Here is a 24,995-nt window from a genome sequence, read left to right as displayed (position 1 = left end):
AGGGAGTGGGGTGAAGAGGCTGGACCACTTCTAGGGACCCCACGTGGCAGCTGACACCCCCAGGATGACCCCTCTGCTGACCGGAAGCAGTCGTTCCAACTAGAAGGGCCAGAAACCGGTGTCCCCTTCTGATCCAGGGCACTGTCTAACAACAACAACAAAAAGAAGAGAACACACTCCATCCCAAGGGCCATGCGTGCACCAGCTCATTAATCTTTACGGCAGCCCTAGGAGGAAGGTAGGAACAAAGTCTCCCCATTTTACAGGTGAGGAAACCAAGGCCACAGAGTAGAGTGAGGAGGCGACGTGCCTGCGGTCACACACAGCTGGTAAGTGGCAGGACTCAGCCTGACTCCCGGGCCCTAGCTCTTCATACTACCACATGCTGCCTTGAAGGAAATGAATGAACCTGGGTCTCAGAAGACCTGGGTTTTATCAACAGTGAGTGAAGCAGGACACCGGCCGGAATGTGAGTGCAAATCACAGGACAGGATAAGGAAGAAGAACAGCTGGCCATGGCCTCAGCCACATGCAGGGCATTTCACTGCACCACCCTGCTCCATCCTTCCCACAAGGCTGGGAGGCAGGTGCTTGACAGCTAGGGAAACAGAGGCACAGGGACGTTACACGACTTGCCCAAGGACAAGCAACCAGTATGCGGCACAGCTGGACTCAACCCCAGGCAGTTTCACTCGGAGCCCACGTTCAAGGGTGCTAAGCCATGGTGCTTTCCTAGCCATGGGCCACACTGAAGCCCCAGGCATCCATTTTCGTCTCTGTGATGGGGCCAGTAGCCACTGGGCTGTGAGGTGTGGCTCCTGGCAGTGCACTTGGCGAGGCCCAGCTGGAAGCAGGCTCCGTGCCTACGGGCTGAGTCTGACAGCTGACTGATGGGAGCTGAGAGATAGTTGGTTGATCATCTGTGGGGCTGGGTCCCCAGGTCCAGCAGGGACGTAGTGCTGGCCGTTTATTTTCCTGAAGTGCTTGTGCGCTGAGCAGTCTTCCTGAAGGTGTCCCTGGGATCCCAGGTTGCTGGGGACAGGAGCCCATGGCTCTGATGGGAGTGGTGGTGGTGCATGTCTCTGTCTCTGCTCAGTTCCCAAGTCAGTCTCACCAACAGTGACAGTCCATTGCATAAGGAGACACTTTGATAAGACAGCCAGGCACAAAGGGTTAAAAATGTGACTTTTGGCTTCAGACACACCAAGACTCATGTTTCGGCTCTGTGTGTCTTTGGCCAAGTGGCTTCAGCTTCCCTTTCTATAAAGTATAGGTGGTAATAGAACTTGCTCGAGAGGCTGCTGTGAGGGTTTGCAGAGTGAGCCTGGGGAGGGGGAGAGCAAGCGTCCTTCTCTGACAATTCTGCTTGTCAATCCTTCTGCTCTGACAATCCTCTGACAATTCTGCTCGCCATGCCCCCTGGCCTCCGCACATGCTTGTCCCTTGCCTAAAGCTACCCCCCCACTCCTGTCCTCTTAATCTTCTCTTCCTGAGGTCCCTGCCTGGACATCCAGTGTAGGGGACAGAGCCTGGCTCTCTCAGAGGGCTCAGCGGTCTGGGTTCAGCCTTCAAGGATGAGCATTCATTGGGGAGACAGGGTATGGGAACAACGTTCCAAGAAGAGAGGACAAGGGAACTCAGGCTCAGAAGGTGACGTCCCCGACCTGAGGTCACAGAGCCGGTGGGAGGCACAGCCAGGGTGGGGTTGGAGATCCGCACACACCGAATGCCTGTGTGGGCAGTGGGCTCAGTGGCCAGGGGCCGGAGCTAAGCTGGACATCACCTGGGACCTGCACTCACCCACGGGGCACAGGTGGGGCTCTGCCCGTAACAAAGTACATGCAGGACACGTGCCCCAGGGCCCGTGCTCAGCACTTCTCATTCATCGTGACGGCTGCCCTCCGGGGTCTGCTTGCCTCCATTAGTTACGGTGCCAGGCCCGGCCGAGCCCCAGGACGTGGCTCTTCCTGTCCCTCGTGCCCAACCCTGGGATCCATAGACACAGAGAGGACCGCATAGAGCCTGTGACACACAGCTTGTACACACCGCAGGACTCACGTACTCAGGTGGCCCGGGCAATGGAGGCACAGGGGGGAGAGTTGCAAGCTCAGATGGGGGGAGGCGGATGACTCACCTTGTCCTCCAGAAGAGACCTCCCCCGGAGGCTCGTGGCCCAGGTTCACAGGAACATCTCTCCATCCCACTGCAAAGGGCTGCTGGGAGGGGTCACGTGGGGCTCTCACAGGCCATCAACCCCAGGCAGTTTCGTGGACAGGAGATCATGGACAGGTGGTGTTACATCTAGGAGCCTCGGATCCCCTACCACGTGGGCATGAAATAAGATGCTGTACAGAAAGCACCTGGCCAGGGGCCGGTCTGCAGGAGGTGCTCAATAAGCTGCAGCTGTCAGCTCAGCAAACGCCGCTTGCTCGTGGCACCAACACATGCTTCACGCCTAAACCACCACTCCACGTGGGAGACTTGTCCACACCCGAAGGGCGCTACTCTGGAACACTGCCTCTCCCGCCCCCACTTCTGGCCAGGGGATGGCACTGGCCGCTGCTCGGTCTGGGGTTACAGGCAAGTTCTAACTGAGTTTGCAAGGCCACACAGCGGCTGTGCACACCACCAATCCCTGTCCAACACTAGCTGCTCAGGTGTTAAGGCTCCAGAAACTCGCGAACATACATGTATTCTCACCGGAGCACACCTGTGCCCGTGAGCATCTAACTGTATTATATGCGTGGACAGGCCCCTTGGTCTGTGATTGGGTGTGATTTTCTTTGATTGGCCGCTGTTATTTTCTTTGATCTTGTGAATGGGTTGTGGGATCCTCATTTCTCCACTCTTGGGGTTCAGAAACCTACCAACCTTTCTACTACTCACATGAGCATTTGCTATCCGAACAAGGACCAGGCCCGAGGTCTTAGCGTCTCAAGGGCTGGGGCCTGATTTCGTTCATTTCTGGGTCCAACCCCTAACCCACTGCTTGACCAAGAAAAGGTTACCTGATGGAAATCCATCAGATGAATACATTTCACCCAATTTGGAGTGAGACATAAGAAACGTAGGGCCCATGCCGTGCCCCAGTGTCCTTCCCTATGAAGTGAGGAGGCTTCTGCCCCCCTAGAGACAAGCACAGAGGGGAAACATGAGTGCTCCTCACCCAGAACATAGGAAAGAGACTGGGATCTTAATTTAGGCCTCCCCAGAATAAAGCCTCAAGCTCCCCCATTCCCTTCCAGGGTTGCTCGTCCCCTTGTGAGTCTCCGGCAAGCACTGATAACGTGCCTCTCTCAACAGACTGGCCTGACATAAAAGCTGAGACACTTCTTAGGAGGTGTGTGTTTCTGGATATTAAAGATATATTTGTATGCACACGTGTCAGGATATTTTTGCAAAACTACACAGCATAGAGATTGTTTTATGTACAAAGATAAGAAAGGCTGACCGATAAGCTAATTGAATCATGCAAATAACTACTTAGCCACGGGAGAGATTCCTACAGGCAGGCTGAGAGCGCACGTGAGGGAGGACAGCTTTGGAGGGCAATCTATTTTACAAAGTTTACTCTCATGGTATAACCACCTCAAGATTAATGGGAATGGTGGCCCTAGACCTTGTTTTGCCTGGCTCTACCAACTGAAATAGTAAAAGTTGTATTTATCATAGACAATTTGCTGCAACTGATTAACATTAATCTGATTTCCTGTGAGTCAATTTCCTTGAGATATAGTAAACAGGCCAATTACCCGCTATCCACTTCTTTCATCATAAAGATTTAGGTATTCGCGACAGAGGTGTATGTAAACATATAGGACTCCTAGCTATTTTAATAAAACAAAAACAATGTTTGATCTAATTAAAGGATTTCTTGCTGGTCTAACATTTTATCAGTCTAGAGTTTTAAAGGGTATGTTTAGAGAGGGTGTGAAGCTTTTGGGGGTTTTTTTCAGTGGCAATCTGAGGCTCACTCTTTTTCGAGGAACTCTTGCTTGTTCTTAACTGGTATCTCACAGAAGCTATGAAACGAAGTGAAGGGGACAAGACTGGTTATTCTTTTAATAAATTACAAAGAAAGGTCTTTCCATCTAACGAGCGCCAGGGGCACTGTCAAAACTCTGTGACCTTGTGGCATTCCCGTAACTTGTATGAGCTTTACTTCCCTAATCTCTGCCAGCGGGGATGATACCTTCCTTGTGGGTTCTTAGAACACAGGGACCAAGGAAGGACGCATAACAACGGTCCAGGAGCTGGCCAGGAGCCCACACAGAGACAGCAGTCCGTCGGTAGCGGCTCTTCCTCCAGTCCCTGCTTCCCTGCTATTTCCAAGTCCCTCTGTGACGGGGCCACCTGGACACGTCCCGGCCTGGTGCTGGGCAGGCTTTTTGCATTGCCTGCCCTGGCTGGCTCACATGGAGGTGGAGTTAAGACATTGCAACATTTAATCATGAAAGCAAAAAGTTTATTCATGTTTGAAACTACATAGAGCTACCACGAGGAAGACTTTTTCAATCCAGGGTGTAATCCAGTTAGAAAGGAACACGAAACATTTTTAATACATTAGAATCACCGCCACAAATTATTTTCATGACTCAATCAGTTTCAGAATCGCATACAATACAAAAAGAGAGGAAGGAGAGGGGACCCCAGCGCACAGGGTGAAATATACAGTACCGAATACTGGACTCTGAATGCATCACAATCGGCGCCGCTTTTTTTTCTTTTTTTCTTTTTTGCATGGATTAGTAACAAGATGAAGAACATTCAAAATGCTTTCTCAGTATTTACAACAGTTCTACTGATCCTGTGTTCATTGAAGACCCAATGTTTCCACTCTCGGTTTTTTTAAAAGTTGCAAATGCAACCCTGATTTTTTTTTTCTTTTAAAAGATTACAATGTACATTACATTTTATGAAGGGAAACAAAGAGTTAATTACAAGATGCAAAAAGGTAAGAAAGAGACAAACTACAGCGTGAGTATTGTTCAGAGGTAGTAAAGTGAGCACTCTAAGCTACAGAACATGTTGAAATTCTATTGGTTTGTATGAGTTCGCATGAGGTAATAAAGCTGTGTTTTGATTGGTGAGATGTATAAATACTCTTTTGCTACACTATATACAACACTCCGGAGAGCGGGGCCCTTGGGGATGCCCAGAGGACGTAGCAAACCTTGACAAGCCCGTGCAGCACGCAGCGCACACCGTACAACCCCAGACGGATCTCGCGTTCACCCCTATCAGCAGCAAGTATCTTCATCTCTCAGAACAATCTGGATCCGTAATTTAATTACCGAGCAGACTCTGGGCACTGGTGCTTCCAGAGAGAGAAAAGATGCTACCAGTCTCTGATCTGATTATAACGTAAGAGATCGAAACACAAACGTGACCAGCAAGATTCTTAAACAAACCATCGTTAACAGAGATAGCCAAACAGCTCCTTTATTCCAACCCCATTAGCGATATGAAAGAAAGACAATCAAAGTTCGCGATGGAAATACGCAAGAAATTCAATTTAGGTGAGGTGAATCTTTGCATCTGCTTTAACGATTGAGGTTTAGCATATATTGTACTTTTTACCCTTAAGGCCAAGTAATTGGCAACTGTGAGACCATTAATGTAAAATATTGATAATAAATTATGATAAAATAGCTACAGGACTGTCAACAATGTTAAATCTTGGCCTAATTGGATAAAGTGCTTTTTTAACATTGTGTGTTTTTAAGTATAAATACAAATGATTATGATTCCTTAAAAAACTGATTTACCAAGTTCTCTAATAAGACAAGGTTTTACAGTAAAGCTGTAGATGGTGGGCTACAAAAACGCTTTCCTTTTCCTCCTATTGCTCTGAATGCACTTATCGAGGCATGTCAGCTCAGGGAAAAGCGTTGCCAGAGATTAGTTAGAGGTATCAGAGTGCACGCTTCCCGGGCCTTCTGTAGGGGAAGTCACCGAAGACGGAGTTGTTGCGTCCTGCCAGCCTCCATTAGCCTGGAAGGAGAAACACAGTTCAACGGGTGCACGGCTCCATATTAATTCTACTCCCCAATTTAAAATACCCAGATGACAACATGAGAGCAAAGCTACATTAGCAAAATGTATTTTCTAAACCCACTTTGGCAGGAGTTTGAAGCATGTGTTAAAGTGGGATTAAATGCATGTAAAACAAATCCATCCCACCAAGTAGAGGCTTGGCAATAAATCAGCTCGCTGAAGGAGGGCTTCAGCGAGCCTCAAGCTGGCACGCGGCTCGGCCTTTGATCTGCTGCAAAAATAAGAGTGACTTGGAAAGAAATCTTTTAAGAAGGGAGCGGTGGAGAAGCTCGATGCGATGCCTCAGCCAGACCGTGGGCTCCACGAAGTATAAACTTCAGCCCAGCTTCATCCTCGTTTCCACAGAGAAGAAGCTGCCCGCCCTCTTTCCACGTGCGCCTGGCTGCCAGCTACTGTAACCCTTGGAAAATGAAGGCCGGAATTTCCCTCCAAACAGCATCGTCCGGAATGAAAATGCATGAACTGCGGAGAAGCACACTATTCAAATCTGTATTCCAATTATCTCTAACTGGGGCTCCTACTCGGGATGTTGCTACCGCTTTTCACAAGCCGCTGGCCCTTCCTGCCTCAGACCTGCACCGGCAGTAACAGTGCTCAGAAACAAATCCGCCTGATGTCCTGGCCTATAGAGGCAATTGCTGAAATCAATGTCTGATCAGATTTCTGCTGTGGCAGACAGCTTGTCGCTACATATTTTTATGTCAGTCAAGAAGAGGGAGGTGCTGGGCCTGTGAGTTGGGGAACATTGAGTGGAAGTGACGGGGAGGGCCTTTCTGGAGAGGAGGCGAGGGGGAGCTGGCTGACACCCAGCGCCTGCGGCTCCCACCAGCCTCCCGCTATGCTGCCCCGGACCCGGACCTCCCACACCAGTGTCGGTGTGGGTCACACGGTCCCCCTGCCTCCTTCACACCCGTCTGCAACTTCTTCCAAGAGTCCAACCAAAATGTCTTCTTCGAGGCCTGTGTCACTAGGGCTACCGGGAACTCCGCCTAGAGTCGCGGCTATTCGGTGAGCTTCGTGCCTGGGGGCATGTTCCCCTCTCGCACCGTCGCTGTTCTTAGAGGGGGCCCTGTCTTCTGATTGACTGCACCGTGGGGCACGGAAGGCACCTTTCCTCCTTCTAGGACCGAGAAAAGGGGGGGGCACCGCACAACCCCGCAGAGATGACCAGAGCCGAAGGGAAAAGGCTTTTCCAGGCTTGAGGCACATCAAATTCCGGCTAGGAAGAAGATAATGCCGTGGCGATGCGTGTCCAAAGTCTCGGTTGTGCAGGTGGGATGGTGACATGCTCACGTGTGTTGGTGGGACTCTAAGGCATCCCTTTCTCTATCTAAACGGTAAGCTGTTTTTACCCCTCAGGTAGGAAAATCTACTTAGAAAAAGAGAAACTCTTACACAGATACAAGTCTAAAGATATTCCATCTGAAGTAAACATCATTCCTCTTTTATCCAAATTTATAAACAACAAATGTACAATATTTTTACCCAGCGTGGCAGCTGGAGGAGAGGTTGTCAGCAAGCATTCTTTTTTTCAAAATAAATTAATCCTTCCTCTGGTGGTTTGAGATTATGCCCTGTATTATACAACAGCGCCTTATCAAGCCTCATCAGTGAAGATGGAATTCATGTCTGTAAAATGCTGCAGGCAATCACAGTTTCATATTTTATCATGTTGATAAGGATATCGCACATTCTCTGAAGCATTTCAAAACACTTAAATGAAAAAGGAGAAATGCAACTAAAAGGCTTTTTATATGGTTTGTTGTGGGTTATTATGAGTTATTTATAAACCCAAAAAGAAAGATTTGACATTTCAAATGTAAAAGATTTGAGTATTTAATGGTCCTTTCTTCCCTTTACAATTGAACATCCTCAATCACTTTTTCGATCATTAATATTTACTCTCACGGCAAGCCAAGGCCCTAAAAAGGGAGAATTTTGTCCACTTTCCCCCTGACTCTACCCCCTTCCTTTGGGCAGTTCGTTTCCTCCCTAAATCTGGAATCCCAGATTCTGTCCCCTACTGCCCTCCCCAGCTCCACCCTGATGACCCAACCCCCCCTCCCTCCCGCCCCTGGCGCCCTTGGCGGACCTGTGCATTCTGCCATTTTCCATCCATGTCAGTGTGGGGTAAAAGTAAAGTTTTGGTGAATTGGTTACCCAAGCTAAAATGATTTCCTCCATAAATAAACAAAATTGAGAGGCCACTAAAACTGCCAAACATGTTTCACATCCCACGTGGACAGTGCAGCCAGTTTGCTCTTAGGAACAGAATTCTTTGTTTAGCTTGGTCTGTTGATCTGTCTGGGGCTTGCCCCCTTCACTTGCGCTGTGTTTGGGAATGTTTCCTGCTGCTTGATTCTGAGATAAATGACCTGCTTTTCACCATCTCCCTAGAACATAGCACAGCCAGTAGGAGAAGGCATCTTAACAGGCTGACGTTTGAGTCCCTATTGTTGACAGAACACCAGCCACTCTGGGCATCTGTAAGGACTTCAAAGGACATCTGGGTAACATTAAGTGTTTAGGTTCATAAAATAAAAGTGCGGTAAAAATGGTGCCTTCCCCACCTGCCAACAAGATGAGAAGCCAAGTCAAATGGCCATTAATTTATTAGTCACTGTTTACCTGACGCTGTTCCTACAGCTCTTTGAATCTGGTTCCCCAGGGTACTCACATTTAAATTATGTGGACTGTACAGTGAGTTTCCTCCAAGGCCATCACTGTAGCCTCCCGTCTGATTGATAACATGACGGAGGGTATCCACCTAGAAGTGAGATGAAACAAAATTCGTCATCCCAAATCTATTAAAACATCATCATTTACAAAAGGAAACAATTTGAATTATGTGTGCCATGAGGGTTTAGCATCTTCAATGAAAGACAAATTTATCAATCAAATGTGACTGGCAGAATTTCAACAATTCTTTGCATATTTAAACTCACACATCTTTGTTTTTCATGCAACAGCCAAACAATAACATCTTCATGGCAATGCAAACTTTTCGTCTACATCAACGAAATGTGTGTGGCTGTGGGTGAAAGCTACTTATAAATATGCATACTGGATCGATCTCTCACACACGCACACATGCACGCACGCATACACACCTAAACACACACACAAGTAGTTGCTCTCAATTAGGAGGATGAGAAAATATACTTTAAGAACTCAGGTTTGGTTTTCTTTTTTATTCTGACTTTAAAAATTTCAGAAATGAAACAGTAATATGTTTTTAAACCATACACCCACTGGCACACACAATTTGTTGCTGTTGCTGTTGTTACAAAAGTAAGATGCACCCAACCCTCTCCATGAGCTCAAGCCAGAGCCGAATGCATTCACAAAGTTTATCAGGTTTGAATCATCAAAAGTCACTGTTCACTTGACTTCTCATTAAATTAACGGTGGGGCAGATGGGTCACACTTGGAAGCACCCAGCACAGGGTCTGCATGGATGTGCAGACCACTTCCATGGGGTAAGAGTATGGAGTTTTGAGCCCAAACCCTACCCTGCCAGAAAGGCCCCAGTTGGGGCATTTCTCCTACCTGTGATTGCACATTGGCTCCGACTTGGGACCCTTGGTAAGAATCCCCATTCAGACTCTGCATGTTCATGAACATGTCCCCAGAATTTGGGAGGTTAAAAGAACCAGAAGAACCTGGAAAGGAAAGAGTTAAGTAGCTGAATAACAGAGAGCTACACACATAATCCTCAAAGACCGAGAGGCAGGGAGAGGTGAAAAGGTACGGAAGGGAAAGGTTGTGTACAACATAAAGCATTTCCAGCTCTAAGAAGATGGAGAATCCCTCCAAAGAGGTAGGTCCTGTGATTCATTTTGCAGCTAGGAAAGTCCTACCAATGGGGAAGCCCAAATAAGAAACAAAGAGGAAATCCAAGTAAATAGAAAAACACCCAGCAGCTGGCCTGGAGCCACCCCCTTGCTGGCATGTGTCTCTAGGACTCGGTCATTAAATGAGTTCACCGTCATTAACTGTCATGGTGGACAATTATGAGGAGAAGAAACATTTTTCAGAAGCTCTTTCTTACCATACGTTCTACCCAACTTTCATCTGTTCATGTTTCACTCAGAAGAACAGGGGGTGAGGAGTCTAGGGCAAGGGAGGTGATGGGAGAGAGGGTGGGAGAAAGATAACAAAACAAAGAAACAAAAATCCCTCACTTTCTGAATTTTTAAAGATGTATTTAAAAGATTTCCTTAGAGAAGCGCCTTGAATTGCTTCCCGAGTCCATCTGCCTGGGCTAGCTGCACATCGTTCATGGTTACTCAAGTTCCCTATCATTTTCAGATGTTTCTACCTCCATCACAAATGTCACATAAAACGTGGCCCGAAGGTACCACGATATTGCAGATACCGCATCCATGTGTTGGGTGTCACCACCCTCACGGCTAACCACCTACCAAGTCAGCACAGGCGCTGAAGCCCTGCCAGAAGGACAGCAGACTGGAGTCTGCAGCTATAGTGGGTGGAACGCACTGCTGTACCCCAACACTCTAGCGTCATTACGCATTGCCACAGGTCACCTCCCCACTTCTGCTATTGCCTTCATTCTTTGACAGACCACTACGGGCCTTAAAATGATACATGGAACAATAGAGTTAAAATAATTATTAGTGATAGCACTTTGAGTAACTGCTGAATTAAAAACCACTATTAAGTGTAAATAAAGGTTCCAGAATCTACCAGTAGTGAGTAGCACTCCTTATGAACAGGGGGTTTATAGACTCTGGCCATCCACGCATGCGCCCGGCCCTAGAATAAGCCCTCATTTTAATATAAATCTTCCTTTATAACTCCACTGGGTCCTCAGTATGGCTCCCGTGTCCCGGCCTGTGGGACAAGGTTTCGCGGCACAAGACTGCCTGGGCCGCGTAGGGAGCGAGCGGCCGGTACGCACCGGAGTTTGGCGTGGTGGGCGAGTTGGTCTGGTTGTTCTGCACGGCTGCGGCTACGGCGTGCGCAGCCGTCACGGCTGTCTTTGCGGCATAGAGGTTGGCTTCTTCCTGAAACTTGCCGATATTCTTCTTGTACCTGATTCGTTTGTTGCCAAACCAGTTGGATACCTACAAAGTGCAGAGACATGAGTGAAGGGGAAGAGAGGTCAAAGGGCGAAAAAAGAGTCAAACTTCCAATGATCACTGTTGGACACCAAGGGGACACCGTGGGAGACATCAATTCTTAGCTTGCAGTCACAGCCCGTGGATAACGCATCACGGTTTCCGGGGTTTGCTTTTGCTGTTTGCAACCTCGATGCTCAGAAGAACACCACTTCTTGGAATTAGCCACAGTAACACTAAAAAGGACGGGAGCACTGTTCATAAAAAGAACTCAGTTGGTACATACTAATTGGTATATAAGTGATCAGTCCCCCTGAACGTGGCTGAAAAACTAAAGGGAACATTTGTTAAACTAGGTAAATAATAAATTTTTGTGAAGGAATGACTTCTTCTTTTTGGATCTGGAACGATTTTGGCAGTTGGACAGTAGAATTGTGTTTGGTCTGCTGAAAAGAGTAACATCAATTAATAATGGATGAACAATCCCTTTGTCTCCTGTCTCAGAAGGTTCTCTGTGTCTGCCAAGGTAGCTGCTGAGGCTCGGCCAGTTACCACACGAGAAAGTCACAACTTGAAATTCAAGGAATTCCAATAAGGTCAAATGCAAATACAGGGGAGCAGCTCTGATTTCATCAGGTGGAATATACTTATGTCTTTTACACACTACTTATGATGTCAGCTCGTGCAAATGGAAGAGATTTCTGAAGAGGAACTTGGCAACAGGAAGATTTCATCACATTTCACTGACAGCCAAACTTCAGCCCAAGACTCATTGCTCATAGTTACATGACGTGTTCAGGCACCTGGAGCCGAGCTATATAAAGAAACGAAAACCCCCACAGCAGGTTATAAAGAGGTACCCGCCTGCTATATAAAAGGCTCTGACCTCCCTTTTGGTAAAGTAACAGTTTAAAAATACTCTTCAATAATTTCTTAATAATCTGTCGAAGGGGCATGTTGCTGTGGTATCAGGCTGGGTGGGTCACTGTTTCATTCTGAACAGTTACTCAGAGGCCTTGAGGAAAAATAAGGAGTGGTATGAGCCCTCCAACCCAATTTACACGAGTGGGCACGCTTACTGACCTTCTCTGCCAAGAGTTTAATTGCTTTGGAAATAGAACTCTCATTCTTCAACCTATGGCACTCATCCTTCCAGAAGAAGCCAGAGAACCCTGGCAAGGAAGCCACATGAGGAAGACAATGTTGGCCTTGCTGCTGCCCACATGCTGTCTCATACTGGGGAATCACTGTATGCACACATACACACACGCAGGCACACTCACTAGGATCCTTGCAGCAGCTGTGAGCACAGGTCATCAGACAGAAACAAGCCAAAACTCATCAGGAATTAATGTGCTACAGATCAGGACTTCCTAGCCGTTGCTGTTCCACTATTATGCGCCCCCACCCCTTACGAACTGTATATATCACGTTCTTCCTTCATATCAAATAGTAGTGGTTATAACTTCCATTCAATGACTCTCCCCTACATGTCAAGCATTACGCAGAGCTCTTTGCATACCTTTTCTCATTTAATCTTCATCTCAAGGGCTAGGTGGCTGACCGACGTGGTTATACAGGCATAACACCCGTCCCAAATCAATGGCCTTTTCTCTCTCCTTCTTTGATCTTTCAGCAGTGTCTGATATGCCAGGGTATGTGTGTGTGTTCTCTAAAACTCAGCTCTTGCCCTCTTCTCTCTTCTCCTTGAGCAATCTTATCCATATTACTGATTTCAATCATTGTCTCTGTGTGGATGGCTCCCAGATTTCCATCTCGAGCCCTAAATTCTATGAAGAATTTCAGTTCTTGATTTTAAAGATGTTAACATTTAAGTGTTTTGCCACAACCTCCAACACAATAGGTCTAAAATGGAATTCATGTGTCCTCTAAACCTGCACCTCCTTCTCTTTTCTCTTTGTGTTCACAGCACCTCCACCTCGAGAGACGTGGTACTTCCTACGTTACAAAGTCCCTGATTCCACCGTTGCACAATTCTAACGGATATTCAGCTCTCTATTCGGAACTAAGCTCTGGTTCCCTCTCATTTCTAATCATCGGCCTTAGTTCCAACACGTAGATGGTTTTAATATTAGGTTCTCAAGCAGCCTTGAGGGACTGAACCCCACTAGGCCACTGGCCTCTGCCCTCCTTTCTTTGAGCTCCATATGCGTGGGGCCCCATATGCGTGGGGGAGGAGCACATGAGCATTGAGACGGATGTGGCCGTGGGAGGAAGAGCCAGGAGAGTGTACAGGTGAGGAGACAATGAAGACCAGACCCAGGCAGAGCAGTAGTCACGGAGAGGGCAGCTATCGTGGGGAGGCACTGGCAGAATTTGCCACAGACCAGTGGTAGAGGTTGGGGGAGAGGGAGAAGACAGAGATGAATTGGGGCAGAGCTGATGTGGGGCCCAGGCCTCCAAGAACATAGAGACGGATGCTCTGGGAGGGATTTCGGCAGCAGCAGAAGTCAGCCTCAGTGACTGTCAGGATCCGTCCCCATACCAGAATTACAGGACTCTAAAAACAAAAGTTCTGACTCAAGATTGAAAAAGGACCGTAAACGTATCCGTTCTGATTCTGCTGGTTAAAGCAATTTCTCTCAGACACTACCTCATGTTTCATAAGCACGTTCTCAGCGCAGGAGGCAGACCCAGAGAGCCGGCTCACAAAAAGCTCCTTCAAGTATACATCACTCTAGTTTGTCTGAATAAGACTGGCAGGCCTTCAAAGAGTTAAATATTGAATATATCTACAGTGCAAAGGGAGATATTCCTGGCTGAGAGGGAATTTGGCATTTCTTAAGTATAATTAATGAAAATTCCCCAACTCTGAATTTAGCAACAAAGGCCCATCTTAGAATTCTCCTCTTCTAAACAATTCTCTGTTGGATTCCGTACTTTGTAGTTAATATTACCTTGACAATCAGAGAAGCTATAATACATTAATGAAACCTAGCCTGGAAAATCAGATTACAGCTTTATTAACAGTTTCATAATTGAGGAATCTCTGTACCACTGAAGGGTCTCATCTCTAGATATGCAAGAATCCTGTGTTTATGCATACCCCTGGACCAATCACACAACAGTCATCACTAATAAAGGTTTATTTAATTCTCACAGTAAAATTTTAATATCACCAGCAGCCTGGGGAAGCTTTAGCAAGTGGATTTGCTTGACATCAGATCGTTTCTATTCTGCTAGTCCCAATACTTCTTAATCTTTAATATCAAGGCAATTAAAATTAATGGCCACTCATCCGAAGCTACTGTGGGCAGTGTTTCCTTGACACCAATTGTTTGATGGGATTACCTAGAGGTTAAACTAACAAGCAAGGTTTAATTGGAAGCAACGAAAGAAGCAGTGATCATACGTTCTGTTTAACCTGCATAACCACGTCTAAATGAATATCTAAAAATGTTAACCTATTTCTCAAATTAAATATGCACGTCACATTCCGAGATCGCAGATTTGGGTACTGCAGCAATCAGCTATTAAGACCATGCCGCTGCAACTAAGATCAGTGTAATTAATGTATGAATCGACACCTAACCTTGGGAATTTCTGTCACCTTTTAAAAACAGATGGGCACAATTCGTCGCAAATGAATCTCCAGCCTCACCCTGTAGGAAGCACCAAAAGCTACGGATCCCGTGCGTCCCTCCTACATGGTTCTCACAGTGCAGCCAGCCGTACACACGGACAGTGAGCAGAGAAAAGCCTGCCCCGTCTCTGAACCCGAATGGTCTGTGGGTTGGTCCCAGAATTGAAACACAGAGGCAGGAAACTGGTGGAGAGAAAGGGAATATGCTGTCCTGTGCTTCTCTTTTGAGCCATGTATCGAGGATTCATGACTCTGGACTGTGCAGAAGGAGAAGGGCCAGGCAAGATTTTAAGATCAATTAAAAATGAGAAAAAAAAAAGAGAAAATAAAAATACAAGTCCACTCCTCCTTCTACTCATGTTCACTGCTATCAGCCCCCTGATGTGAGCCTTTGGCAACTGGGGAAAAAAGTAATGAACATTCTGCAGGCTGCTGATTTTCTAGAGCCCTTATGCAAGGCCAAGAAGTGGCCAGAAAAGCTTCCGGTCTCACCCATTTACTAGAGCCATGCATTTCCCTAACTCAATCCAGCAGCAGACTCTCAATCGGTTTTACAAAGTCAAATGTTTTATATACTATACGTAATCTAAAAAACAGACAAACTCATCGAATTGTTCGGTATGTTAATGATTTGGCCCATGGCAGTTATCTGATGACTGTCACCTCTTGCTATCACCCATGTTATATCGACCAAGGAGCAAGAGAGCCAGACTACACGTGTTGCCCACAATCAGACAGCAAAGTGTGATAGATCCAGATTTCAACACCAAGGTTCCCCATCAATTTTTTCCTTTTTTATATCAATTGGGATGTTTACTGAGTATCTATTACGGTCAATACTGTACTATGTGCCATGAGGAGACAAAAGAACAAATAAACATGTACCTCACCTACCCAGAACTTGCCATCTGACTATAAAACGATGCTAGACACGCAGAACAATTCGCAAAAATCGCAGGATGGCGGCGCTCACATGCCCAGCTGTACAGTACAGACTCTATGTGCAGCAGGGACCTGGAGGGGGAGAAGTGCCAGCAGGTCTGGGAAGTCGGAGGAGACTTCTGAGCAAAGGTGGGGTTCTGAACTGGACTCAGCTTCAACTCAACTCAACACTATTTTTACTGAGACTGCTTATTTCGGAGGCACAAACCTTTAGAAGCTCTTTGGCACAAACAACAGAGTAGTGAGAGAGGAAGGAGAATCCATTCTAAAGGAAAAGAGGAACGGAGATCCAAGGAGTGTTTCTGAAAGATGTGACTTCAGAGTGGAGGCCTAACAAGAGGGGACCATTCCCACCGGGGAGAATGAGGGCACAGTGAGGGGCAGGGTTCGGCACGGCTACCAGGGGGTGGGTGCGCGTAAAGGCACCAGAAGGAGCAGCAGGCTCTGGGCTCTGGCTACCGACCAGGACAAGGGAGAATGTTCTAGGCAAGGGAAAGCCTGAAGAGGTGCCCCGCAGGCCATCTCACACCTCCCTTCTGCAAGGCCTCACTAAGTGGAAGAGAAGTGGAGGGAAGAAGAAGGCTGAGCCTGAGATTTCTGGGAAGTGCAGTGGGGAATGGGTTCAAGTGAGGACAGCTGAGGACAGGGGAGGCAGCCTTCCCAGCGGGGTACCTGTCCTGTGACAGTGGGCGGCATACTTTTTGCTGGAATATTCACTAAAGAAATTTTGAATAATCAGGTATTTTGCTCCCACATATTTTGTCCTTTGCACATTTCTGAAGTCGGCATCTACGATTTTTCATTGTAAGTTTATACAGTTGTAAACAATGTTATTTCAGTATGTCCTAAATGTTGACATTTTAAAATAAAACTGCAACACTACTCTTTAAAATGTACCCAGCCAAATTTAAATAGCAAAGCAATTTGATATCCACTCTCCATTTTAAAAATACATAAACTTGCTTTTAACAGTCAAAAATTTTGCATTCTCTTTGTCCTTAGAAGTGTATTTCCATTACATTTCCCTTCCATATTCTCCTAATGCAAAATGCTTCATGCTCTACAAAAGAAATATATGGAAATTGAAAATTTAAACCGTTTTTATTTCCTGTAATTATAAGGCTCTACATGTTTAATATATTTTTCTGGATTAAGTTATCATTACAATTAGTCTAAAATTGACCAAAGCAATAACAAAGATTTATTCTGATAAATAAAAGTATTTGTTTTGACCATCAAAAGTAAAGCGGTTTTGTTTTTTTTAAATTACACATGCATTTCTTAATCAGAGGGGTGCAGGGTTATAATGTGCTGACTGAAGGCGGTTTGCTTATCACCAGTATTTTATACGATCCCTTGGTGGGGACCAGAGAGGGTCTCACACTTTGGGGCAATGGGCCATCATACAGGGTGGGAGATTTCCTTTCATAAAGTGGAAAAATGGCAAGTGATAAAGTGCAGGAGGGAAAAAGCCCACACAAAGCTTCTACCCTGCAGCTTCCTGAGGCTCACGGATTTTAGGAAAGAATATACACATATATAAGGGAAGTTGGCCAGTGAAAATCTTAGAACCACCACACCCTAGTAACCTCTGGAATATCTTCAGCTACTCTGTGGACCACGTATAACCTAGTTCGAGGCTGTTGCCTTAAGTGAATAGCCTAACTCTGGTTTCGTTTGAACCTTTTTGTGTGAGTACAGTGTGGGAGCCCCACTCATGGGGTGCGCCTACTAAAGACCTCGGGCTATAAAATGGGGCTCGTTCGGGCAACCACTTCTATGTGTCACCATGACCTCTTGGAGCTAGACAAAGAACGAATCTGTCAGCTTCAGGAAACCAAAAACATTCTGATTAAAGAAGGAAACCTAAGAAGACAGACATAGTTTACCTAATATTTAGCATAACCCTTCTGGAGAGTAAAGCAACAAATATGCACAGACCTTTTGAATCAGTACTACTAAGAAGTTATCTTGAGGAAATATTTAGAGGTATATGTGCAAAGAGATTCACTACAGTCCTATTTATACTAGGAAAATAAAAGTAGATTTATAGCACATCTGTATAATGGGATATGATCATTGATGAAAAAGCATGTTGAGAAAGAATATTTATTGACCTGGGGAAATATTCACAATATATTATAAAGAGGAGCAAAGGGCATTTTTTTTCTTTCATACAGCATGAGATTTGGGGGGGTAAAAATATTCACATGCGTGCAAATGCACACACATATACACACACATATGCACAGGAAAAAAGTATCAGGACCCACATATCAGTCAATGTGTGATTATCTTTTAGAATAGATTTATAAGTAAATTCTATGTGTTTTTCTGTGTATTTTCAAATATTATCCAAATTGATTTCAGAGAAGCAGTATTTTTTTTTAATTAGAAAAATGTACTTTACAATGAAGAAAGGAACCAATCTGCCTCTTAAAAATATCATTTAGAAGTCATTTAACAATCTCTAAGAGTGTACCAGGCCCTGCGCTGGCCCACATAACCAGAGGAATCAACGGTCCTGTTCCTGTATTCTATCAGGAGGATAAGTATGGCAGGTCTGAGAATTCTTGAAATAATTAAAATCAGACACTTTGTAAATCTCAAGCCATTAAAATTTCCCAGACTGCTTTGAAAACTCCATGTTGAAATTATAAAGCTAAACCATCTACAATGTCTCTACAGTCACTGCAAGCCAGTTTATTAATTAGTTAGCATTAATTGTATCTTACATTTCACATTCTATCACTACATTTATCATTTTAACAACATTGTTAAATAAAAGAGAAAAATTATCACTCAAAGACTTAATCTTCAAGAAGCAGAAGTGCAGAACTTTAGAGTTCATCCTTAGTTTTGCTTCCTTGCATAAAATACATTAGGGAGAGGATGAGCATTTGTTTGGAAAAGAAGCAGCTGACACTAAAACATCATTACTGAGATTAGGAAACTGAACATTTATGAAGCACAAATCTTAGAAAAATTTGCCATTGTGTTTCCCCTGTTTACTTGTGATGCATACTTTATGTACTGTGCCTAATTAAATGCAACAGATTAAGAAATGTTGAAATGCCAAGTCGTGTATAATGGAACATGTAGCATATTTACATGGTAAACAGTTTTACCTCTAATAAATAGTTTTTCCCTAATCAATATGTTTTCATCCCCATTATGTGATTCAATTTGAAATGAGGGATGGAAGCCAGATACTGTTCAATTTTTAAAGTTAATGGTGTTAATAAGCTAAATCTCATTCCACTCCTCTCCTTCCCAAGGGTGCACATTCAGTCAAGTCAAGGACAGAAAGGCTGGACCCGCCGTAGATAACCCGTGTGCACGCCCTTGAGAACCCAGAGGGCAGCTGGAGCGAGGGCCTGACAGCCAGACAGACCTGTGTGTGAATCCCAGCTCTGTGACTTCCTAGCTGTGTGACCTTCGTCGTGCCATCTAAGGCTCCCCTTTCCTGGTCTGCAAGATAGGATAACAGTACCTACTCCTAAGGGGTCTGTCATGAAAATTAAATGAGAAAACATGTTAAAATGCCCAGGACTGTGCCTGGGATGTACTAGGCACACTGCCAGCCTTGCTTGCTTCCTGTAGTCACTAAGGTCAGGGTACCCTTTTCACAAGAGCGTTGGATTCTGGGAGAGCTCGTCCATGCTCCCAGTGCTGGGGGTGGGGGGGAGGGGACTGGCAATAGGGAATAGGCAGCGGTGAGAGACGGGCAAAGGGGGTGCCCCCTTGCATAACAGAGCATAATAAACTTCCTACTACAGGTGGGTAACACCCAGACCGAGAGCTACTGTCTGCCACACACCTCTGGGCCAAGGTCGCGCACAAAGAGCTGACAGCCCTACGTGAGCCTCCTCGTCCCTCCTCACTCCCGTCCCTCCTCACTCCCGTCCCAACATAACCACTTGCAAGACAATGCACTGGACCTAGAATTTGTAGGAAACCTGGGTTTGGTTCCTCCTTGTACCTACATTTATAACAGCAGCCATTATGGAGAGCTCATTATTACATGTATGATCTCATTTAGCCCCCTCAAAGCCCCAGTTTTACAGACTTAAAAACTGAAGTCAGAAAGTTTATATAACTTGCCTGAGGTCACACAATCTTTCTTGTCCTTTTTCCACGATGCCTTATCTAGTAAGACCTGTTTTTTCTTAGTACTCTGCAGAAATTGTTTATTCAATTTTATTTCTTTTGCATTGTATTAAATGGCAAGGGCTACATGAGGAGACCCCACCGTGTGAGTGCAAAGTATTCTGGCTCCTTAATGGTTAAAATGTGGGCTAGCCCACAGACCCAAACCATTATTTATTTCCTTTTTAGAAAGTAAGTTCCAAATTCGTAACAACTGACTTGAAAACCAACTTTTGGGGGCGCCTGGGTGGCACGGCAGTTAAGCGTCTGCCTTTGGCTCGGGGCGTGATCCTGGCATTGTGGGATCAAGCCCCACATCAGGCTCCTCCACTATGAGCCTGCTTCTTCCTCTCCCACTCCCTCTGCTTGTGTTCCCTCTCCCGCTGGCTGTCTCTATCTCTGTCAAATAAATAATAAATAAAATCTTAAAAAAAAAAAAAAAGAAAAGAAAACCAACTTTTGAAACACAACCCACTTCTAATGGGAGAAGTGGACAAACAGAAATTCAGTTTCCATAGATTTGAAATAATTTAAAACAGATTCACTTGTCAAGTACTGTTTTTTTTTTTTTTTATTTGAGGCTGTGAAAAATCTTATTGCCATAATGTACTGACACCCTTGCAGTTTGGCTTTGCCCTTTCTACTCTATGCATGATAGACTGATAACTGCTCGTGACATTCACAAAGAGGCTCATCTGCAAAAGTATATAAAACGTCAGCCTCGCGGCCACAGTACACAGAGAGCAGATGACACCGTTCATCTCCCTAAAACACGTGCTTCGGGGCGGTTCTAAATTACCACAGACGATGTTTTCAGCTGAATTTTTTTCCTTAAAATTACTTCTCTCATTAAAAAAAAATAAAAATGTGTTAGGTGTGCAGCTGAATAGATTCCATGGAAAGGCTGGCAGATTTTGAAACACTAACATCATAACCGGGGAGTGCCTCCGGCCAGCTGCACGGAAAGGTGGGGCCATCTCCCAGGCAACGCATCAGCATCCCCAAATTCCAACTCAAGAGCACTTTTTAAACAACGGTGAGCTAGATATTTTGTCCAGATAAATTTCATGTAACAGAAAATATCAAAATTTATTCAGTGTCCTATGTGAAGAAGCCCTACAGCCAAGCCTTTTATTTCATGGAAACCCTTATTTATTCAATCACCACTTCTGACTAAATATACACCCCGGTTCTCTTTGCTTTTTAAAAATCCAGAAGATTTCATTGAATTTATTTAAAATGGTAATACCTATCCTCAAAACCTTTTCAACATACATAATTACTTCTCACTGAAAATGAGTCACATGCATTTTTAGAATAAAGAGTACACCAAGGGTAGGTCTATTCAGAGACTAAGAATTTGGACACAACCCCACTCGCCACTCGCCCACAACCACGATGGCGCGCTGGCTCTCATGTTTATGGAGCCTGTGAAAACCTAGGGGCTGGAGGCTGCTAGACACTAGTTTGCCGAAGGCCGGAGCCTCTTCCCCTTTCTTCTGGAACCTTGATAAGGCTTTGTAGGAAATATCCAGCAGGAAAACTCTGGTGAATGGGTGACAAATTAGCATTTATTGAGCACTTATGATATACCAGGCCCAGTACTAGACATTCTATATATATGATCTCATGTAACCCTCAAACCTCTGAAGAGATTATCACCATCCTAATTTTACAGGTTGAAAAATGGAGACTTCAGGTTCAATAATTTGCTCAAGGTCACAGTGCAACTTAATAGCGGTGGATGGTCTGTGTGACTTCTCTCCACCTTCCTGTAGCGAATGTACAGTCAGCTGGAGTTAAAAGTGCCAACTTCTCAAAATGACTGATATGAAATGATAGTACCACTTCTCAAATAGAACGTAAGTAACACAACTTAGTATTGTAAAGAATCGGGTGTACCTGTAGGGCAATGGTCTAAACATCAAATTTTAGAAAGTTAAGGAGAAAAGGAAATAAATTACACTACTTCCAAACTTCTCTTCCTTGATCTTTGATCCAGTCACCTGTTAAGATCCCAGTGCGGGATGACCCAATTAGTTCTTTTACCCCCTTCTACTCCTGAGCTCTGAGATTTGTAGGGCAAGTCACAAGCCCAAGCTGCTGGCTGACTCTGCCAATGATTCTACCTGTTGGCTCATCACTGGCCAGACCATTCGTTCCACACACGTATAAAGAGTGCCCAGCAGACACTCTGTTCCCCCAAAGCAGTCCCTGACCATCGCCTTCGACCTCTCAAATCCAGGCTTACCCTCACTGTGTTTCTGTCCAGGATCAGATGTCCTCTTGTAATAACAACAGTTGTGATTTATATAGGGCTTTTTACATAGGGTTTCTTTCTTTCTTTTTTTTTTTTTAAGATTTTATTTCTTTATTTTGAGAGAGAGAGATCATGAGCGAGGCGGTAAGGACAGAGGGAGAGGGAGAAGCAGGCTAGCAGGCTCCCCGCTGAGCAGGGAGCCCAATGGACTGATGGACATGGGGCTCGATCCCAGGACCCCACGATCATGACCTGAGCCGAAGGCAGACGCCTAACTGACTGAGCCACTCAGGTGCCCCTAAAAATTAGGGCTTCTTAAGTGCCAAGCACTATTCAAACCACGCGATATATATTAACTCATTAAATCTGCATAACAATCCAATAGGGTAGGTTCTATTAATTCACAAAGATTTTAAAAGGAAGGAAGGAATGAAGGAAGGAAGGGGGGAAGAAGGTGAGGGAACGAGGGAGGGAAGGAAAAAAGGGAGGGAGGGAGGAAGGGAGAAAAAAGGTAGTGCATACAGCATGGTTCAGAATGAATATGAGAAAAGAACACGTATATTAAGAAACAGTACCAAGAATATCTAAGGCACTGTTAATTGTCTTTGGGGAGTAGGACTAAGAGTTTGAGGTAGAAGGGAGGCTTTTGAAAGAAACAACTTTTGGTTTTGTTGGGCCCTACTATATGGTTTTTAAGAATTTTATTAATTTCTGCACTTACCTTCATTATTCCTTCTTTCCACATTTTTGGTTTTAGTATCCTTTAGTACTTTTAGATGGATCTTTAACTCAGTGATTTTCAGCCTCACCACTTGATATACATATATTCAACATACATATAACTATATATAATCATATATTATAAACAATATATATATAAGTATACATTCATTAATATTATATCTACATAATACCCATGCTATATATATAATGTATATTTAAAGCTATACATTTTCTTTTAAGTATGGGTTTAGCCTCATCCCATGAATTTTGATAGGTGTATTTTCACGATCATTCAGTTAAAATATTTTGAAATTTTCACTGTGGTTTCATTAGCCCATAAGAATATTAAGAAATATATTGTTTTATTTTCAAACAGGGGAATTTCTAGTTATCTTTTTGTTATTGAGTTGCAGTTTAATTCCACTGTACTCAGAAAACATATTCTGTATTAAGGTATTTAAAATTTGTTGAGAGGTACTTTACGGCCCAGAGTACAGTTAACTTCCAAAATGTTCTGCAAGTACTTAAAAAGAACATGCACTTTGTAGATGTTGAATAGTGTTCCACAGATAGCCATTAGGTGGTTTGCTAATCACGGTGTTCAAATCTTCTGTATCTGTGCTACTCAAATGTGGAACCATCGGCATCAGCATCACCTGGGAGCTGCAAATCATCAGGCCCCATCATAGACCCTCTGAATTAGAACTTCCAGGAACACGGCCCAGGAATCTGTATTCCAACAAGCTCTCCTGATCACTCTTATGCGTGCTACAGTTTGGGAAGCACCATTCTATGTCCTCACTGATTGCACGTGTGTGTGGGGGGGTGTTCAATGCACAAAAATCTACAATGATTATGGATTTATCTATTATTCTTGAAATTTTGTTAAGTTTTTGCTTTATGTTTTTTGAGCTTCTGTTATTTTGGTACCTATGAACACAGAGCTGCTGTGTCATTATTATTTAGTGCCCCTCTTCACCTCTAGTAAAACTTTTTGCCTTGATGTGTTCTTTATTGGATATTAACAAAGAAACACCAATTTTCTTTTGGTTATTGTTTACATGTTATGTTTTTTCCCATACTCTTATTTTCATTCTATGTCCTTATGTTTTAGATGTGTCTCTTAAAGAACCCATAATTAGGTTTCATTTTTATGTCTTACCTGACAATATTTGCCTATTATTCGATTCATTTATACTTAATAGAATTACTAGTATATTTGGTTATAAACCTACCATCTTACTAAATGCTTCCTTTTTGTCCCACTTACAATGCTTTCCTGTCCTTCTTTCTTGCCTTCTTTTAGATGGCTTATTTTAAAAAATTATTCCTTCTTTTTAAACAATTTTTTAAAAATTATTTCCTTCTTTATTAGTTTGGAAGTTATATATTCTTTTAGTATTCTTTACGTGACTACCCTAGAGATTACACATTCACGACTACCAAAGTCTAACTTGTACTTTTATTACCTTTTGCAGAAAACGCAAGAGTATTAAGAACACTTACCCTCCCCTCATAACTTATGAGGCATTATTATTGTATATTTTAATTTTATACATATTATAAACCAATAGGACATTATTTTAAACAATCAATACTCATTTATATTCACACACACATTTACCCTTTACTTTCCACCCTTCCTGCATCTCCCACCCTCTACTTGGTATCTTTTTTACTTCTGCATGAAGAGTATTTTTTATACTTCCTTTTGTGAGAAAATGGTACAAATTCTCTCAATTTTTTACTTTATTTCAACCCCACTATCAAAGGATTCTTTTGGCAGATACAGAATTCTAGGGTGACATTTAATTTAGTCCATCTCTTAAAGACATCATTCCACTGTATTATGGTTTTATTCTCTTAAGAAATCAGTTGTTAGTCTAATTGCTGTTTCTTTGAAGCCAATCTTATTTTTCCTTCTAGCTGCTTTTGTTTCAGCTGTGTTCAGTGCGCATTCCTATATACTCATTCTGTTTGGGGACTGTAGTTTTTCATGAATCTAGAGCTTGGAATCTTCCATCAGTTTTAGAAAGTTATCTGACCCACTCTTATATTTACTTCTTGGGCTCCAATTACATTTATGTTAGACTTCTTACTGTATCCGCAATGTCCCTATTTTTCTGATTTTCTATTCTACTGTTTCTCCATTCTTTAGTATGGTTATTTTCTGTGATCC

The 24,995-nt window shown here is 44.0% G+C and overlaps 1 protein-coding gene across 2 annotated transcripts in view; it reads right to left on the bottom strand.

Annotated features, from left to right (window-relative positions):
• Positions 1-4,451: 4,451 nt before the first annotated feature.
• The window catches only part of PBX3 (PBX homeobox 3), a 210,988-nt gene continuing 190,444 nt past the window's right edge, over positions 4,452-24,995 (bottom strand). The window contains exons 6-9 of one of the 2 annotated variants that reach the window (XM_040631898.1): positions 10,979-11,144; positions 9,607-9,719; positions 8,735-8,824; positions 4,452-5,994 (exon numbers count right to left, since the gene is read on the bottom strand). In XM_040631898.1, the coding sequence (XP_040487832.1) occupies positions 5,902-5,994; positions 8,735-8,824; positions 9,607-9,719; positions 10,979-11,144 (462 nt within the window). In that variant the 3' untranslated portion in view covers positions 4,452-5,901. The remainder of the gene's footprint in view (positions 5,995-8,734; positions 8,825-9,606; positions 9,720-10,978; positions 11,145-24,995) is intronic. The other variant, XM_040631899.1, reaches the window with a different exon arrangement.

This window comes from Ursus maritimus, unplaced genomic scaffold, assembly GCF_017311325.1.
Source record: "Ursus maritimus isolate PB19 unplaced genomic scaffold, ASM1731132v1 scaffold_17, whole genome shotgun sequence".
Taxonomy (NCBI): Eukaryota; Metazoa; Chordata; class Mammalia; order Carnivora; family Ursidae; genus Ursus; species Ursus maritimus.
The sequence above is the reverse complement of the archived record's forward strand: the minus strand, read 5'-3'. Positions and strand labels throughout refer to the sequence as shown.